Source organism: Oncorhynchus keta, chromosome 8 (genome assembly GCF_023373465.1).
Source record: "Oncorhynchus keta strain PuntledgeMale-10-30-2019 chromosome 8, Oket_V2, whole genome shotgun sequence".
In the NCBI taxonomy this organism is placed as follows: Eukaryota; Metazoa; Chordata; class Actinopteri; order Salmoniformes; family Salmonidae; genus Oncorhynchus; species Oncorhynchus keta.
Genome location: NC_068428.1, coordinates 23,205,476 through 23,225,449, shown reverse-complemented (window position 1 = coordinate 23,225,449; position 19,974 = coordinate 23,205,476). Strand labels below are relative to the sequence as shown.

Below are 19,974 nucleotides of genomic sequence, written 5' to 3'. Positions count from 1 at the left end.
CTCTGTGATGGGAACTCGAAGGGCAGACCGCCTGAATCAGCCAGCACACTACAAAAGTAAAGACGCAGTCAAGCGTCTTATGGAATACCGACAGAGCAGACATGTAGAGAGAGAGAGGGACACACACACACACTCCTCCTTTGCCCCAACTCCAGCTCTCCTCTGTCTCAGTGTCTGACGTGACATTAAATCAGACCCGGAACTCAATTAGAGGAAAACGCTGTGCTAGGACCAACGTAGGGGCGGGGGGGTGATTTGCGGCCGGACACCAGAACAGGACCTGGAGATATTTTATGGGAAGATGAAGCGTTGAGTAGGGGCTTTATTAAATATCGATATCTGATAATATGACACAGACGACTGGTCCTAATGGAAGGTTAGGATGAGTAGAGGAGTGGCCACTCGCAGACTAGTGGGATTTGCCTGGTTTTACCATGGAGTTGGCAGGGTTTCCGCTATCACTGCATAGGCGGCGCAAGACCCCTTCAAACACACATATCCCTGCACCTGAGATAAGACGAGTGTGAACTGCATAACAACGTCCTCTCCAGGGATAGATTAGCAGCTAAAGCGGTCACTAAGCATGCTGGCCTGTGACACCAAACACAACACACGCCACTGAGGCCGGGGCCACTCACTCTCTTCCTTCCTGAATGGGCTCTGGAGTAAAAACAGAGGTAGAGGCATGTAGGGTTGGGCGATGTCAACTTTTCTCCTATCGTGATTATGTACCCATAAAACATTGTGAGATATGATTATTTCAGCCCCATTGGCCACTGCCCCCCCAAAAGAATTTGTTGGTGAAAAGAATAACAATAATTAACAAAACTTCAGCTAAAATGACAGTTGGGCTATAGCACGAAATCTAATGCAACTTTATGACAACACCTTCATAGGCTAAAATATTTTGGAAATAAGCTACTGTTCATAACTTCAACTTGTCTTAAAGCAAGTATGATAGGCCAGTAGGAGGAATGAGGATGGGTTATTGGCGATTTGGCTTTCAACCTTGCATGGATCATTTCTTTCTTAAGGTCAAACTTGTATTAAAATAAACAATTCTATAGGCTTTTGAAATTGTTTGATTTGTCTCATTTTTATTGCTCTGGCTACTTAAGTTTAGGCTATTCAAATCTCTTTCTGACTGGACATTTTGCGCTGCTTTGGTGGGCTTCTCCGCTCTGTCTGGCCTACATTCCTCTCTTGTGGTCTGTAAGCTATATTAAAACATATTTTTTTAAATAGGCTACAGCAAATAGGAATAGGCAAATTACTCGGAACGTCATTTGTGCGCTACCAAGTTCAAATAGGCTAAACCATCGTCTGTCACCATCACCTGCCAATTCATGATGTCGTCACTGTCGACAACTGATGTCTATCATCTATCATGTCTAAGATCACCCAACCCTAGAGGGATGTAGAAAACTGAGGGGTGCTCAAAAGACATGAGGGGAGAGCTGCCGGAAAGAGAAAGACAGGTTATGGGAGGAAAGAGAAGGAGGGGGCAGACAGGGGGTGAGAAGATATGAGGGGAGAGCTGGAAAGAGGAAGACAAGAGAGATAAGGAGGGGGCAGTAAGCAGGAGAGAGGGGTGTCAGAAGATATGAGGGGAGAGCTGCCGGAAAGAGAAAGACAGGTTATGGGAGGAAAGAGAAGGAGGGGGCAGTAAGCAGGAGAGAGGGGTGTGAGAAGATATGAGGGGAGAGCTGCCGGAAAGAGGAAGACAGGTTATGGGAGGAAAGAGAAGGAGGGGGCAGTAAGCAGGAGAGAGGGGTGTGAGAAGATATGAGGGGAGAGCTGCCGGAAAGAGGAAGACAGGTTATGGGAGGAAAGAGAAGGAGGGGGCAGTAAGCAATATAAGTAAGTAATATGTAGGCTAACAATTTAAAAAGAAGATGGAGAACAAGCTATAGAATTAAAAAATACCCTAGTTTGTAGCAGGTACAGTCGTCTTGCGCCAACTAGCTATAGTTTAAAAAAAAATATATATATACACACCATAAAATAAAATAAAAATCAATACATCTGCCTCAAATATCAATATAATATCATATAATTTCCCCTCCCCATCACTACCATGCATCCATTAGGACCGATTAAGACTATGAACTAGACCCATCAAGTGTATCGTACCATAGTAAAGGCTAAAGAAGAGAGGGCAAAGGCACAGAGAGAGAGAGATGTTATTCAGGTTGCAAATATAAACATTCTGTTACCAGCATTATTCTGTACAGTTTTTGCCATAACCTCAGATCTGTAAACTAAGACCAGTTTGTGCAGTGAAGAGGCTGGTAAACAGGTAGCAGAGGAAGCAGTGTCCCCAGAGTCTGGTAGTATAGGTAATAGTGCCCCCAGGGTCATGTATGTCTCTCTGTAGAATGCTTGGTCTGTCTGAAACATGCAATCACACGACATAACACTGGGCTCAGGGCAGGCATGTTGAAAAACAGACTCCAGACTGAACCCATGGGTACTGGGAGGTGTGTGTGAGAGTGTGTCTGCTCATTGTCTACTGCTGCAGAGGGGCTTGAGATGGTGTGTCACACTTCAAATACCAAAGTTAACACACACCTTGCAGCCTGGTGTGCCTCCATAAACCTTCATTTCGGAGTCTGTAGTGACGTCCACACAGGATTTTTTTTTCTAATTTCTTATTTTTAGCCCCAAAAGTAAAACGGGCCCCTTGAGATTGGCACTGTTAAGGTTCCAACATCAGATCAAACACAAAGCACATACAAAATAGAACAAAAAGCCACGGCTGTGTTGTCATCAGAAGGACTGATAGGACTCCCATTGGGATTATAGGCCTACTGCTACATTGGAATTCGATTGACAGTCATAACATCTATTTTTATCATTTTTATATTAAAATACAGACACTCCCACTATAAAGGCGCTGCTTCTTTTGAATTGTGTTTTAAAATTAGTCTCAAAGCAGACAGTGTCGCTGCTAATAATAAGCTGTTTTATGGTCTTGTCTATTTGGACAAATCTGGGCTTTTTGTTTTGGTTCAAAATGGATTTGCAGTGAATATGGTGGTGTTAGAACAGATTAGAAGAATCCATTTTACTCCATTATAAACACACACATCCCGTGATAACACTCAATGAGGTGGACATGGAACATCCCAAAATCAAGCTGACATGAGAGGACTGAGGACCTAGCATACACATGATGAGACAGCCCGATGGCAATAAAGCAAAATAAGGTTCATTACCAGAAATGAACACATAATCACATTATCTACCCCTTTACATCTCCCTGTGTGTCTGTTGTACATCTCCCTTCAACTATCACTATCTTGGTTTCTCCCTCGCTCATAGAAACAAGTAGGCTGCCCTGCACAGACTTCTACTTCCATCTCCCTCACTCCCTCTCTTTGAAGTGACAGAGCCTGTGCTCAAGCCACAACTGATGCAATCACCAGAGCAAGTGTCTCATCCCTGGATCTTGATGCTTTTTCTCTGGCCTGCAAACAGACTCTTTTCCCCTTTCTCGCCCTCTGCCCCTCCCTCTTCTAACTTTTAATAATTATCTCCCACTCAGTGGCCCTCTATCCCCCTCTCCACTCCCACCTCTACTTCTCTCCGCCCACCTAGCTTAGGGTAAATAAACAAACATTAAATCTGGGAGGTGGGACAAATATGATGACTTTGCCATTACCTTGACATGACTTCTTCAGACACTCATATTCTTAAACCTAACAGTAGGTGTGCAGCCTCTCCTCTCCTGCCAGCTTAAAGAGATTCTCCAATATTTTTATATACTTTTTAACCAGTAGTTCTGAAAGTAGCACTGACTCACGAGCCAAAAGTAGTCCCTGTAAAGTGTATCATGCCACATACAGTGCCTACAGAAAGTATTCACACCCCTTCAATCATTCCAAATTTGTTGGTGTTACAAGGTGGGGTTAAAATATATTTCTCATTTTTTGTCAATGATCTACAGATTTAAAAAAATCTTTATAAATGTAAACAAAATGTTTGAATTTATAATAGCTTGATTAGCTAAGTATTCAATCCCCTGAATCAATTCATGTTAGAGTCAACATTGGCAGCAATTACAGCTGTCTTTATGGGTAAGTCTAAGAGCTTTGCACACCTGGATTGTACAATATTTATACATTATAAAAAATATATATTTTTCAAGCTCTGCCAAGTTGTTTCCTAGATAGCTATTTTCAAGTCTTGCCATAGATTTGAAGCAGATTTAAGTCAAAACTGTAACTAGGCCACTCAGCAACACTCAGTGCATTTGGCCTTATGTTTTAGGTTATTGTCCTGTTGAAAGGGTAATGTCTCCGTGTCTGTTGGAAAGCAGAATGAACAAGATTTCCCTCTAGGATTTTGCCTGTGCTTTGGCTGGACAAAGTAGAATTTTACTGTTTAACGTATGACCCACCTTACCTTTCTCCACACCCCGCAAAAATCTAAATCAAACGGAATGTGTTTGACGTGATGCGCCGCCGAAAACAGCTAGCATGGCCAGCAAAGTACATCGCCAGTGGCACGCATGCACACACTTCATGCAGATCAGCAGCTCCACAATGATGTGACCGACTTGCTCCAAAGTGGGGGCTTTTTGTGGAAGCCAGACAGGACAATCCAAGGAGGATGTCGTGAGCAAAGTTACTGGGCTAGAATTTAGTCAAGCTTGCTCTTTATAGATTTATGCTTCCAATTGAGCATGATAACAAAAACATTTTTGATGATAGGCTGTACTCTATGGCTGGATTTGTATTTTTCCAATGCTGCATTAATTTGGCACATACATACATACACACATACACACATACACACATACACACACAGTGGGGCAAAAAAGTATTTAGTCAGCCACCAATTGTGCAAGTTCTCTCACTTAAAAAGATGAGGCCTGTAATTTTCATCATAGGTACACTTCAACTATGACAGACAAAATGAGAAAAAAAATCTAGAAAATCATATTGTAGGATTTTTTAATGAATTTATTTGCAAATTATGGTGGAAAATAAGTATTTGGTCAATAACAAAAGTTTCTCAATACTTTGTTATATACCCTTTGTTGGCAATGACAGAGGTCAAACGTTTTCTGTGAGTCTTCACAAGGTTTTCACACACCGTTGCTGGAATATTGGCCCATTCCTCCATGCAGATCTTCTCTAGAGCAGTGATGTTTTGGGGCTGTTGCTGGGCAACACGGACTTTCAACTCCCTCCAAAGATTTTCTATGGGGTTGAGATCTGGAGACTGGCTAGGCCACTCCAGGACCTTGAAATGCTTCTTACGAAGCCACTCCTTCGTTGCCCGGGCGGTGTGTTTGGGATCATTGTCATGTTGAAAGACCCAGCCACGTTTCATCTTCAATGCCCTTGCTGATGGAAGGAGGTTTTCACTCAAAATCTCACGATACATGGCCCCATTCATTCTTTCCTTGACACGGATCAGTCGTCCTGGTCCCTTTGCAGAAAAACAGCCCCAAAGCATGATGTTTCCACCCCCATGCTTCACAGTAGGTATGGTGTTCTTTGGATGCAACTCAGCATTCTTTGTCCTCCAAACATGACGAGTTTTTACCAAAAAGTTATATTTTGGTTTCATCTGATCATATGACATTCTCCCAATCTTCTTCTGGATCATCCAAATGCTCTCTAGCAAACTTCAAATGGGCCTGGATATGTACTGGCTTGAGCAGGGGGACACGTCTGGCACTGCAGGATTTGAGTCCCTGGCGGCGTAGTGTGTACTGATGGTAGGCTTTGTTACTTTGGTCCCAGCTCTCTGCAGGTCATTCACTAGGTCCCCCCGTGTGGTTCTGGGATTTTTGCTCACCGTTCTTGTGATCATTTTGACCCCACGGGGTGAGATCTTGCGTGGAGCCCCAGATCGAGGGAGATTATCAGTGGTCTTGTATGTCTTCCATTTCCAAATAAATTGCTCCCACAGTTGATTTATTCAAACCAAGCTGCTTACCTATTGCAGATTCAGTCTTCCCAGCCTGGTGCAGGTCTACAATTTTGTTTCTGGTGTCCTTTGACAGCTCTTTGGTCTTGGTCATAGTGGAGTTTGGAGTGTGACTGTTTGAGGTTGTGGACAGGTGTCTTTTATACTGATAACAAGTTCAAACAGGTGCCATTAATACAGGTAACGAGTGGAGGACAGAGGAGCCTCTTAAAGAAGAAGTTACAAGTCTGGGAGAGCCAGAAATCTTGCTTGTTTGTAGGTGACCAAATACTTATGTTCCACCATAATTTTCAAATAAATTAATTTTAAAATCCTACAATGTGATTTTCTGGATTTTTTTTCAAATTTTGTCTGTCATAGTTGAAGTGTACCTATGATGAAAATTACAGGCCTCATCTTTTTAAGTGGGAGAACTTGCTCAATTGGTGGCTGACTAAATACATTTTTGCCCCAATGTATATATGCATTCAGGTAATGAACTCATTATTATACATCAACATTTTAATATGATTACAATTGTTTGGCAATCATTCTTGAATTAGATTTACATTTTTTTTAAATAGTCTACTCTATTTCCCTATACATCACATTAAAATGACGAGATTAGATTGAAGTTTTATATATATATATATATATTTTTTTTTTATCGGGAATAAATGAACTGTCACAAGTTATACTTTAATTTCTCATGGTTATAACAACATTGTAACATCTTCATTCTTTTTAAGAAAAATAGTGTAGGTTTTCACATGGAATAATATAACTCTTGAAGCTCACATTAGGCCTAGGGCAATGTGGTAAAGTACTGTTATTCCTTATCCACTTAAATGTTTTTATTTATTGTTTAATAAAAAAAAATAAAAAAAAAACATTTGCTCGCTCCCCACACTTTTCTAGGGAAAATCCATTAAACAATTTTGACTGGCCTTAGATATATTACATTTATTTTTTTCATAAACTCCCTAGTCCTTGCCGATGACAAGCATACCCATAACATGATGCAGCCACCACCAGGCTCAACAAAATTAAGAATGATACTTGGTGATGTGTTTGTGTGTTACCTCAGGCCACTACTTCACTATCATATTTACAATGCAACATCCATGCGTATGTGTGTGTAGAGTGTGTCTTATGTGTATGCGCCTGTATATGTCTCTTCACAGTACCCGCTGTTCCATCAGATGTATTTTTCTTTTTTAAATAAATGTTTTTAATCAGATTCTACTACTTGCATCAGTTACGTGATGTGGAATAGAGTTCCATGTAGCCATGCCTCTATGTAGTACTGTGCACCACCCATAATCTGTTCTGGACTTCGGACTGTAAAGAGAACTTTGGGGGCATGTGTGGGGTATGCATGTGTGTCCGAGCTGTGTGTTAGTAGTTTAAAAACAGACACCTCAGTACATTCAGCATATCAACACATACAAAAAAAAGTAATGAAGTCGATCTCTCCTCCACCTTGAGCCTTACATGCATATTATCATGGTTAACTCTCTGTGTACATTTAAGGGCCAGTCGTGCTGCCCTGTTCTGAGCCAATTGTATTTTCCCGAGGTCCCTTTTGTGTCACAAGACTGAACAGTACCCCAGATGTGACAAAACTAGGGCCTGTAGGACCTGCCTTGTTGATAATGCTGTTAAGAAGGTAGAGTAGCACTTTTTTATGGACAGACTTTTCCCCATCTTAGCTACTGTTGTATCAACATGTTTTTACCATGACAGTTTACAATCCAGGGATACTCAAAGCAGTTTAGTAATCTCAATTTGCTCAATTTCCACATTATTCATTACAAGGTTCAGTTGAGGTTTAGTAAATGATTTGTCCCAAATACAGTGCTCTTAGTTTTTGAAATATTTAGTACTAATTTATTCCTTGCCAACCATTCTGAACCTAACTGCAGCTCTTTATTAAACTTTGCAGTGATTTCACTCGCTGTAGTAGCTGATGTGTATAGTGTTGAGTCATCCGCATACATAGACACACTGGCTTTACAAAATTCAAAATTAAAATGCTTCATAATTTCATCAGTTATACTTGGATGTGTAGAGTCAGCGTTTGCTGCTGGCATGTCATGCCTAAGTTTGCTAATCTTGAGAATGAAAATCATTAAAGTAGTTGGCAATATCAGTGGGTTTTGTGATGGGACATCTGATACAATGAATGATGGAGCGGAGTTTGCCTTTTTGCCCCAAATTTATAATAATAATAATAATAATAATTTAAAGGTGCTCCAAAGCTTTTTACTATCATTCTTTATGTAATTTTTCTTTGTTTCATAGTGTAGTCATTTCTTTTTATTCAGTTTAGTCACATGCTTTCTCAATATGCAGTATGTTTGCCAATCGGTTTTGCAGCCAGACCTATTTGTCATTGCTTTGCCTCATCCCTCTCAACCACATAATGTTTTTCCTAAATCAATCCACAGGGATTTAACAGTAATTTTCTTAATGGGTGGGTGCTTATTAGTAATTTCATAAAGTGTGTCAAGTGCAGTGTCTGGTTGCTCCTTATTACACACCACAGACCATAATTATTCTTTACTTCAACAACATAGGAATCAATACAAAACTTGTATGACCACAAACACTAGATTAGGTCCATCCTTTGGACCTTTTGTTTTCCTAGACATGGTGACTATATTGTGATCACTACATCCAATGGATTTGGATAATGCTTTAAAAGCACATTTCTGCAGCAATAGTAAAGATGTGATCAATACATGATAATGATTTAATTCCTGTGCTGTTTGTAACTACCCTGGTCGGTTAACTGATAACCTGAACCAGGTTGCAAGCACTAGTTACAGTGTTGGATTTCCCCCAAAGATAATGGTTTGTATTCAGTATATACATTTTTTTTAAATTGCCAAATTTATTGCAGTTTTACTTTTGTGCCTTATTGCAAACAGGATGAGTGTTTTAGAATCATTTTATTCTGTACAGGCTTCCTTCTGTTCATTCTGTCAATTAGGTTAGTATTGGGAAGGATAGGGATGCACTGACATGACATTATTGGCCGATACCGAAATCCAATATTTTCCTTGCCAAAAAAACAATACAGATATAAAACATTTTTGCTGCCTTTTAAGCATTCTAGTACAGTTAAATAGTTCACACACACAGCGATCTATGGCACTGAATCTCAGTGCAAGAGGCGTAACTACAGTCCCTGGTTCGAATCCAGGCTGTATCACATTCGGCCGTGATTGGGAGTCCCAGCGTCGTCCGGGGTAGGCCGTCAATGTAGAAAACAATTTGTTCTTAACCGACTTGCCTAGTTAAATAAAAGGTTACACACCAAAAAGTTATTTTGTTGGCATTTACGTGTGTCCCCATTACCAGTCAAATATAATCTAAATTTATTTCACTAACTTGCTGTGTTGTTTTGTTGTTCAGTCGTTTCATTTTCAACCAGGATTTCATCATACATGTCAAGCAGTGGTTTTAGCTCTGTCTGTCCATGGCCTCTTGGGTCGTGGGTCCTCTTCCTCGGTGCTCACTGTCACTGTGTCCGTTTCCATCTTATCCAGCTGTGTATGTAACATTTCACGTAAACCCTGTTTCTTGTCTGCATTGAAGTAGCGGTCCTTGTACATAGCATCGACCATGGTGGCGACACAGTAAGAGGCTCAGACAGAATGTCACCGAATCTCTTGTTCACAGTCGAGTACTTTTGTAAGTTTTAACCCCACGGTCTGTGTCGGCAGTTGTTGATCAGGAGTTTCAATGCCATGACAGAGGGTATCACATTTCAAACATGTTCTCAAATGCCATTGAAATGGCGGCAGTGGTATGAGAACCAGCACATTCTTGAGCATGTAATATGCCTTTATCAGTATGAAATCCTCATCAACCCACTGTGCTGTCAGACTCAGCATGCTCATGGGGCTGGTCCAAATGTTAGTAGTGAAGCTAATAGCAGTGACGCCCATAGCAAGCAGCTCATAGATGCACAGTATTGTTGAAACGTACAACTCCGGTAGGGCAACATCTGAAAAATAGTGTGTATCGAGGCTCGACCAGACGGTGAAAGCCAACATCATCCACGACAGAGGACGGACGGTTGATTGTCATGGGCAAAGAATTCCATTATCTTGGCATCAATGGACTTCACCTTTGAGTTGTCTCACTGAAATGTTCTTACTCTTTCAGATGACTGCTCAACTTCTTGTTTAATTGTTGGAAGTGTGCCCTTAGTACTTTTCTGTTTTTGTTCTGTGTAGTCATTACATTCGACAGACATCAGGCCGATGCCAATGTTGGCATTTTTAGATAATATTGGCATATTCCGATATGCTTACCGATATATCGTGCATCTCTAAGGGAGGAACTACAATGTTTTTGTTCCATCCTCAGTTTTTGCCTATCACAGCCATTAAACTCTGCAACTGTGGGGTTTCCTTCTTCTCCAGCAACTGAGTTAGGAAGGACGTCTGTATCAGGCTGTAACACAACAAAATGTGGAAAACGTCAAGAGGTGTGAATACTTTCTGAAGGCATTGTATGCGCAACTTCTCATGGGTTTCTCGCTCTGCAGTGTCCACTGAGCCATTGGACCTGCCCTGCAACCCTCATTGGATAATGCTGAGCAGGCCTCTTGCTAGCTGTCACTCAAATGCAAGGGGCTGAACCTTAATGGCTAGAACTAAAATTGCTTGGGGCTGGCCCACATGAGGGGAAATGTAGGGAATATGGCACAGCACAGCTTCAAGAAAAGTTGCTTTCAAACTATGGATTTTTTGGCCAATTGAGGTAAGACAGTAATTCTGCTAATAGATTACGCATGTATGAACTGCACATTGACACATCCTGTCCAAAGCGGGAGATAAAAAATAAAAAAACCACTTAGTCACCAAAGTACCGGAGCATGTCTTTAAAAGCATTTCTCTTCATTCCCTGCGACCCACTCCTGTCCAGGATCCAAACAACTCATCCATTCAGATGGCAGAAAACACTGAAGGAGTAAACTACCCATAACTGTCGCTGCTCTGGTGATTATGACCAATCTAATCTTGTCTGTCGTAGTTATTGACCTTGGCTGTTCTGTTTGAGCCCACATTAGATTTAGGCATATTCTATTCTGTGAGGTGTCCTATTTAACATGAAGGTACATCATTACCCATGCTGACAAAGTACAGCGGCACTGATGCCCTTCCCATAACTGCTGATAAAGTGGATTTCCCTGTTCAGGCCAGCAGCCAGTCATAAATATAGAGTGGAGACCCTGGTCAGTTGGTCATGGGAGTAGGTTCCCTCCTCTCTTCACTACTCAACAGAGCGCTGATGTGATGTGAGTAAGCACATTCGTCATAACCTGATAGAATTCATTAGGCAAACTAATTTCCACACTGTCAGAGACACCGAATTATGCGCCCGGCTACCAAATTATGGATTTTACATTTCCCAAAGCATATGCTTATTTATTGCTTTATATGAAATATGGTCTGGGGAAGGACATTACAGACTTCATTACTAGGGAAAGTGTGAAAGGGGGAACTGTTGTTTCGGATAAACATGTACTTGAATGAACGTGACTGGAAGAGGGTAAAATGAGAATCAACCAAAATCCCTTAAAAACACACACCTATTGCAAACCTAGTTCAACAACCTCATAAAAAAACATTGTGTCAGTTTAGGTACTTGGAGCTAGATGGCTGCATTCCCACGGGTCCCGGCATAGATCATTGCAGCGCGGTCAACATTTTTCATGGTGCATGCGGGCGGTCAGACAGACAACTCTGGGATTAAAATATTTTGTTGTCGCCGCAGATTAGATTACACAGGATAGGTGCAGTGAAATGTTTTGTTTTACAGGGTCAGCCATAGTATTACGACACCTCTGGAGCAAATTAGGATTAAGTGCCTTGCTCAAGGGCACAGACAGATTTTTCACCTTCTCGGCTCAGGTATTCAAACCAGCGACCTTTCGGTTACTGGCCCAATGCTCTAACCCAGTGGTTCCCAAACCTTTTATAGTCCCGTACCCCTTCAAACATTCAACCTCCAGCTGGGTACACCCTCTAGCACCAGGGTCAGCGCACTCAAATGTGTTTTTTTGCCATCATTGTAAGCCTGCCACACACGTTAATCAGAAGGGTATGCTTGAAAGGATGCACATAACTCTGCAATGTTGAGTTGTATTGGAGAGTGTGAGTCTTAAATCATTTTCCACACACAGTCTGTGCCTGTATTTAGTGTTCATGCTAGTGTGAGCCGAGAATCCACTATCACATAGATACATGGTCGCAAAGGGCATCAGTGTCTTAACAACGCGATTTGCCAAGCAGGATACTCTGAGCGCAGCCCTATCCAGAAATCTGGCAGTGGCTTCTAATAAAATTCAATTTTCACAGAACCGCTTGTTGCAATTTCGATGAAGCTCTCTTGTTCAGATATCGGTAAGTGGACTGGAGGCAGGGCATGAAAGGGATAACGAACCCAGTTGTGTTATCCGTGTCGGGAAAGTACTTGCATAATTGCGCGCCCAACTCACTCAGGTACTTTGCTATATCCCATTTGACATTGTCCGTAAGCTTGAGTTAATTTGCACAAAAAAAAAATCATAATACAGACAGTGAAGAGCTAGCTCCAACTTCTTAATCATATCCTCAATTTTGTCCAGCACATTGAATAGCTGAGGAGAGTCCCTGTAATCCTAGATTCAGATTATTCAGTTGAGAAAAAACATCACCCAGATAGGCCAGTCGTGTGAGAAATCAACAAGCAGTCAGACAAGTAAAAATGATGGTCAGTAAAGAAAACTTTAAGACAGTCTCTCAATTTAAAAAAAAAAAAAACGTGTCAATACTTTGCCCCTTGATATCCAGCGCACGTTGGATATCAATGTTTGTTGTAAAATAATTACGTGGTCGCTCCCCATATCATTGCATAGTGCAGAAAATACACAAGAGTTCAGGGGCCGTACTTTAACAAAGTTAACCATTTTCACTGTAGTGTCCAAAACGTCTTTCAAGCTGTCAGGCATTCCCTTGGCAGAAAGAGCCTCTCGGTGGATGCTGCAGTGTACCGAAATGGCGGCGGGGAGCAACTGCTTGCACGTGTTACCACTCCACTATGTCTCCCTGTTATGGTTTTTGCACCATCAGTACAGATACCAACACATCAACCACCAAAGTCCATTTGATGTCACAAAGCTGTCCAGAACTTTAAAAATATAATCTCCTGTTGTCCTGGTTTCCAGAAGAGGAGGTCTTCCTTAATTGACCCCCAATAAATGTAACAGACATATACCAGGAGCTGTGCCAGGCCCAACACGTCTGTTGACTCATCCAGCTGTAACAAATAGAGTTCACTGGCTTGTATGCAAAGCAGTAACTGTTTCAAAACATATCTTGCCATGTCACTGATGCGTCGTGAAACAGTGTTGTTTGATGAAGACATTGTCTGTATAGTTTTGTTTTGTCCTTTTCCCCCAGCATTGTCCCAGGAAGAATTTAGTCCGCCACAATAGTATGGGGCTTGCCTGTCCTAGCCACTCAGTAGCTCACCATAAGACACTTCTAGCACCTTCTGATTAATGGTATCTGTTGCTTTTATACATGTCTTACTTCTCGAAAGTCGTCTTAATTCTCATTCAAAAAACTCCTGTGGCTTATTTTTAAAATTGGCATGTTTTGTTTCTAAATGTCTGGTTTCATCAAGTTGTGAGATAAGTACTTCCGCACATATAACACACTGTGGCTGAGGAAAGTCACTACTTCCAATATAAGTGAAGCCCAAATCAATGTAGTTCTCATCATATTTGCACCTCTTCGATGGTCCAACGCCCCTGTCTGTTGTTCGGTGCTTTCCCGGTTACGGGGGCAGTAGCTCTTTGACTGCATCAGATTCACAAATGTCAGTGTCCATGCTAGCTGGCCTAAAAACAAATGTAGAATTACTGATGCTAAGCATTGGATGTGCTCGTGGAAGCAGAACTACTTGTCGTCGACAGGTGCAGGTGTAGTACTGCTGGTAGTAGCAGTACTAACGTTACCAGTAGAGCTGGTATGTGTCTCTATGGACATGGGCCTTAGTTTCTTTTAACAATTTATACATTTTTGAGCAAACGAAATGAGCAGAAGCTACATTTGGCTACATATGGACTATTTGTGGAATTCCCCCGAGAGAGTAACGGTTAATAGATTGAATGTTCATTATTTGACTAGGCTACCTGTATTTGACATTGTGTTATTATTTCGCTGAACACCAGATGGTTTAATGAAACGAGTGAAACGAGGTTGCTCAGGGGACAAAAAAACTCACCCAAATGTATTTCCCTGTTGGAAAATATAAATGGACTGTTGGAAAATGTGAAGATTTTTTTTTGTCAAAGCATATAAATAAAAATATATATATTTTTCCAAATGTGAATCACATTTTTATTTGGCGTACCCCCAGCGGCATTATGCGTACCCCAGTTTGGGAATACATGCTCTAACCCCTAGGCTACCTTCTAGGCTACCTGCCACCACCCTATGTCATGACTAGGCTGCAGTGCAGTTCACCAGTGTGTGGAAACAAATAATTATAAATGGAAAGAAGTGGAGGGCACTCAACCAACGTGAGTAGAGGTGCCTTTTCAATAAATATTGATAACCCATTTATTTGTCTCTGCCTGTAAATCTTCCAGCGCCTGAAGGGTAGGCTATAGGCTATGCAAAACGTAAGAAAAAGTGCAAGTGTCTGCTCTCATCATTCTTGCTGCTTCAAGTTAAGTAGCCATACCTCTCCTAATTGGGCGTGCGAGATCAGGCGAGTGTCTGTTATCTATTAAATAGACTGGGATATATGCATGGCCAGAGAAGCACGGGGCAGTTATTTTCTAAGAAAATGAACTTCCTAAATATGATTAAGCTTTAATTTAGTAGCGCTGGGACGATTCCAGTAGTTGCAATAATCGTTAGTATCATGGCATGGAAACAAAACACAAAACCATATTTACCAGCCCTAATGTTGGAAACAAACATTATGTTGTCACATGTATTTATTTTCCAAGATATAGCACACAATATTGTATAGGTCTGGGAATTGCCAGGGATCTCACGATATTATCATGATACTTAGGTGCTGATGCGATATGTATTGTGATGAAAATACTGTGATTTTATTGAGATTCTGTGTTTCAAACATACTGCTCACCAAATGTCTGCTGCAGAGGGAAGAGAGAGGAAAAAACTAGTTTTGGGCCTCCAGAGTGTTGCAGCGGTCTAAGGCAATGCATCAGTGCTAGCTGTGCCACTAGAGATCCTGGTTCGAGTCCAGGCTTTGTCGCAGCCGGCCGCGACCGGGAGACCCATGGGGCGGCGCACAATTGGCCCAGCGTTACCCGGGTTAGTGAGGGTTAGGCTGGCAGGGATGTTCTTGTCCCATTGCTCACTAGCAACTCCTGTGGCGGGCCGGGCACAGTGCACGCTGACAGTCGCCAAATGTACGGTGTTTCCACCGACACATTGGTGTGGCCGGCTTCCGGGTTAAGCGGGCATTGTGTCAAGAAGCAGTGCAGCTTGGCTGGGTTGTGTTTTGGAGGATGCACGGCTCACGACCTTCGCCTCCTGTCCGTACGGGAGTTGCAGCGATGGGACAAGACCAACTACCAATTGGATACCACGAAATTGGGAAGAAAAAAGGGCAACAAAAAAACTAACAAAAAGATACAAAACAATAAAATATATAAAAATAAAACAAGAAAAACTTCTGATATAGCCCAGTAATACAGATAGCCTGGGGTGTAAAATCACTGGAACCATGACTGCCAAACGAGCTGCGTCACATATGGCTAAAATAAAATGTGGGGGACTGTGGTCAGGCTCGAGACCAGCTCTTGCGGGAGTCAGTCAGTACTTCAGTCACTATAGGGTTCCGCTCTAGTCAGCTGCTTTGTGGAATACTGACACAGCAGCTTGGTCCATCTGAACCACAGTAACCAACAGCCACTCTCCTCTCTCTTACACAGGAAACACAGTAATACCAGCTCACTGACTAACAATACCGTATATGAGAGTAATTAAATTGGTAATACAATGTTACTTTACCCAGACTTCAACATTTGAATGATATGAAACAGACAAACTGTCTAATTTATTATTAGATGTTAGAAATCGTGAAAAGCAAGATAAAAATATATTCTAAATACTTATGACATTCAGGATTCTATACTAACATTACTTCAATGTGCACATTTATAATCACAAAATAAACATGTCTATTACCTCACTATTGTGTCCTCTCAGGTTGAAGTTGATCCTCTGTGGGGTAGTCCGATCCCTTCTGCAGTGGCTGGATGTGAACGTTACCCCGACAACCCCTCTCCCATTCCCTGTGGCAAGCCAGCCCTCCTCATAGTAGCGCCGCCGGCACACCGGCTTCTCCTTCTCGCTCTTGGGTACCCGGCCCTTCCATGACAGGCAGAGTATGTTGGAGTCGCTGCACAGGACGGGGCCATGCTCCACTGCGGCGAACATGCCTGCCGACCGCAACTCGTTCCACGATGAGGTAAAAGAATCCTGTAGGTCGCGCCTTTTGACAAGGATGGTAGTCCAGCTATGAGCACTTCCACTCCGCTGCAGGCAAACTCGTGTCGGCGCCGTGGAACAGACGCTGCATATTATTTGACGTTTTGGTAGTCTATCTAGGTGTTTGTTCCCATACGTTTTTAAGAAAATAGTCTGATCAGTTGTTGATCACTAAATTATCTAAATAACATGGTTGGCCAGTGGTGATTTCGTAGAAGATTGCATAAAAGTTCAAAGGCACACATTCAGGTCATTTCGATTTGTTAAATCAGTAAGTCCTGTCAATGTGATACTGATTCCATGAGTATTGACCACGGAGGTGAAAGATTAAAGTATTGGTCTATACATTGCGTACTACCAAATGTTATCCACGAACACATTTTTTTACTTAACACAAAGTGTAATTTTATAACTACAGTAGATCCGATCACAGGATAAGAAAACCTATTTTCCTTTGTTTGCAGTCAAAGCCAACTAACCTAACAACTTAACAAAGCTCCTCCAACAACTTTGAACTATGCAATAACTTTAAAAAACATTCATTCTTGGAGCCTTGATTAGCTCTGTAAGAAACAAATTTGTTGAGTGCATGTCAAAAGGCAAATGTCAGAGCACTAAAAAAACTCATAGAATGCAGGCATCAAATCTCAATTACAAACCATCCATTGCTTCAATCTGGAGCATCCGATTATTCTGAATATGGTCCAATTCGGTGTGGCATCACTGCTGAACCAAACACCTGTTCTCCATGCGATGTATGAAATGGGACTCCTCACATCAGGGCTGTAATCATGAGTCCAAAACAAAATGTGTTGCAACTAAAACGAGAGTTTCTATTGGGCCCTCCCCGTTACGTTTGCGTCCGTTTAATAAACGTTTTGCAAAAGACTTGGTGTAATGAATAAACCCCAGCTGTCAACCCCAACCCGTGGGAGTGCTGCTGCTCCCAGCAAAATCATTATGTCACCCAACTTGCCTTCCAATCTATGTCGGGGATCCCGTCAAGGAGTGCTGTGAAAAAGGGAGAAAAATAAACATTTTATATAGAGTGATCAAGGAGAAGATCAAGGAGAACTGATACCCCTGAGAAAACACAGCAGCAATAAATATGCTAAGACCAGCCCGAATGCGCCGTTTGTGTTCACATTGTTGAGACTCAGAGAGAAATCTGAGAGAGAAATCTGAGAGAGAAATCAAGAGCGCGAGAATGCATGGCGAATGGTCATAAAGACCACGACGCAAAAGAAAGGACAATAAAATACTACAAATATTGTTCGGCTGTGATCTGTGAAGCAACTCGATGGGAGGCACAACATTGGAGCCTTCCATTGTCAAACGCCTTCCATTGCCATCCCGTTCGGTTTACAAATCATTGATTCAGACTATGTTCATATATATTGATACAGCAGCTAGTTAACAGCTCAGTGTCATAATTATCCAAACAGCTATTCGATTTCCAATAAATAGCATACACTTATAAACCACTGCTAACTAACGTTAGTTTCCAGAATCAAGTTGGTTTAGCACCATAAACTGGGGATATTTCTTTATATGCAAATATTTGATACTTTGGTATTTTGGCAGCACAGCCCAATCGGTGACGTTAGCTAACCTTAGCGAATAACGGGCTAAATAACAGTGACCATATAATAATATCAATCCATTCGGCTAAATATTGGCAGAATGTGCATTAGCCAGCTCGCAATTTAGCAGCTTATTCACTGCATACCTAAAGCGGGTAACTAAATGATTAAGTACCTAGTTAACTAGTAAGCCACAGACAGAAATACCGGCATTGTCCCATTTGATCTGGACATTTTACAAATCACAAAACTAGCTAGCTAGCTAACGTTACCAACCACTAGCATCGGCATCTTCACTGTAGATTGGTTGGCTAGCTAGTTAGCTTACGTTAGCTAGTCAGTAGCCCGATAGAAAACTAGCTAGCTAGTCGTCTTGTTTTGAAAAGACACGTTTGTGTGCAAAAACAGCAAGGGAGTAGGTATCGTTGTCAGTATGCTAAAATCATGTGAGACCTAACGTCAATATCGCTGGATAAATATCAATGGACAATGAGAAACCGCTTACCTCTCGTCTCCCTTCCCTTCCCTTGTCTTGTGTTGTTGCTGAATGTACAGGGCAGGGCCTGTGCTGGGGCGCATTCAGTAGGACGCAACGTTTTGGAACGTTCAGATAGAAATAGGCTATGTAGAACAAATAGGCCTCTGACACGTAGTGGTGGCACATAGAATTGGGAATGAAAATAATGGAATGTTCATTAACCTTCTTATGAAATAATAGAATGTTCATTAACCTTCTTATGACGGGATAAAGTTCAGCCATTTTGGTCAGGAAGTTGGTCAAACATGGTTTGTCAGTGCTGTGATACGATAGTGTAAAATAATGAATTTGAAGAATGTCTCTGCCCTATATGTTGGTTAGCTAGCTTGCCAGCCAGTTTTAAATTAACTGTTTTAATTTACTGCCAATATGGTAACATTCCATTCAAAAAGTGCAGTCAATCCACAACCATACACTAGCTGAAATCACTTGATGATAGGATTTAGACAAGTTCTAAGTGCAACAATTACTGATATTGTCTGTAATTATTTTTTTATTTAACCTTTATTTAACCAGGTAGGCTAGTTGAGAACAAGTTCTCATTTGCAACTGCGATCTGGCCAAGATAAAGCATAGCAGTGTGAACAGACAACACAGAGTTACACATGGAGTAAACAATTGACAAGTCAATAACACAGTAGGAAAAAAAAAAAAAAGTAGTAAAAAAAAAAAAAAAGGGGGGAGTCTATATACATTGTGTGCAAAAGGCATGAGGTAATAGCCTGTAATAGACTGGTTTGGATTTCTCCCTGACCAATATGGCTGCCAGTTTCAATCCATTCTGGAACTTTGAGAGTTTATGACAGAGGCCCTCTAGCAATGTTACATAATCTCTATGTGGAGGGATCGCATCAGGTCTATTCATGACATTTCTATCGGCAACGTTTTACAACGTTTGGCAACTGAACGTGGCCCGGGTTACTGTATCACGTGACATACATGATTTGGTCCACGACACCTCGTTTTCTGTAGATAAAAACAGCTAATATTGGAGACACGAAGATCTTCAATCTACATTTTCTGAATTGCTTAAATATATGGAACAACATTTGAACAGGGCTCCGGGCAGCCGAGCGGAAATGGAGGAAAACTCGCCTCCCTGCGGACCTGGCATCCTTTCACTCCCTCCTCTCTACATTTTCCTCCCCTGTCTCTGCTGCTAAAGCCACTTTCTACCACTCTAAATTCCAAGCATCTGCCTCTAACCCTAGGAAGCTCTTTGCCACCTACTCCTCCCTCCTGAATCCTCCTCCCCCTCCCCCCCCTCCTCCCTCTCTGCAGATGACTTCGTCAACCATTTTGAAAAGAAGGTCGACGACATCCGATCCTCGTTTGCTAAGTCAAACGACACAGCTGGTTCTGCTCACACTGCCCTACCCTGTGCTCTGACCTC

The 19,974-nt window shown here is 41.7% G+C and overlaps 1 protein-coding gene across 3 annotated transcripts in view; it reads right to left on the bottom strand.

Moving 5' to 3' along the window:
- The window catches only part of tulp4a (TUB like protein 4a), a 54,984-nt gene extending 36,116 nt beyond the window's left edge, over positions 1-18,868 (bottom strand). Inside the window, exons 1-3 of one of the 3 annotated variants that reach the window (XM_035775144.2) lie at positions 18,549-18,868; positions 17,120-17,471; positions 16,158-16,464 (exon numbers count right to left, since the gene is read on the bottom strand). In XM_035775144.2, the coding sequence (XP_035631037.2) occupies positions 16,158-16,409 (252 nt within the window). In that variant the 5' untranslated portion in view covers positions 16,410-16,464; positions 17,120-17,471; positions 18,549-18,868. Of the gene's footprint in view, positions 1-16,157; positions 17,472-18,548 lie in introns of all 3 variants that reach the window. The other 2 variants (XM_035775146.2, XM_035775145.2) reach the window with 2 other exon arrangements.
- Positions 18,869-19,974: the final 1,106 nt, after the last annotated feature.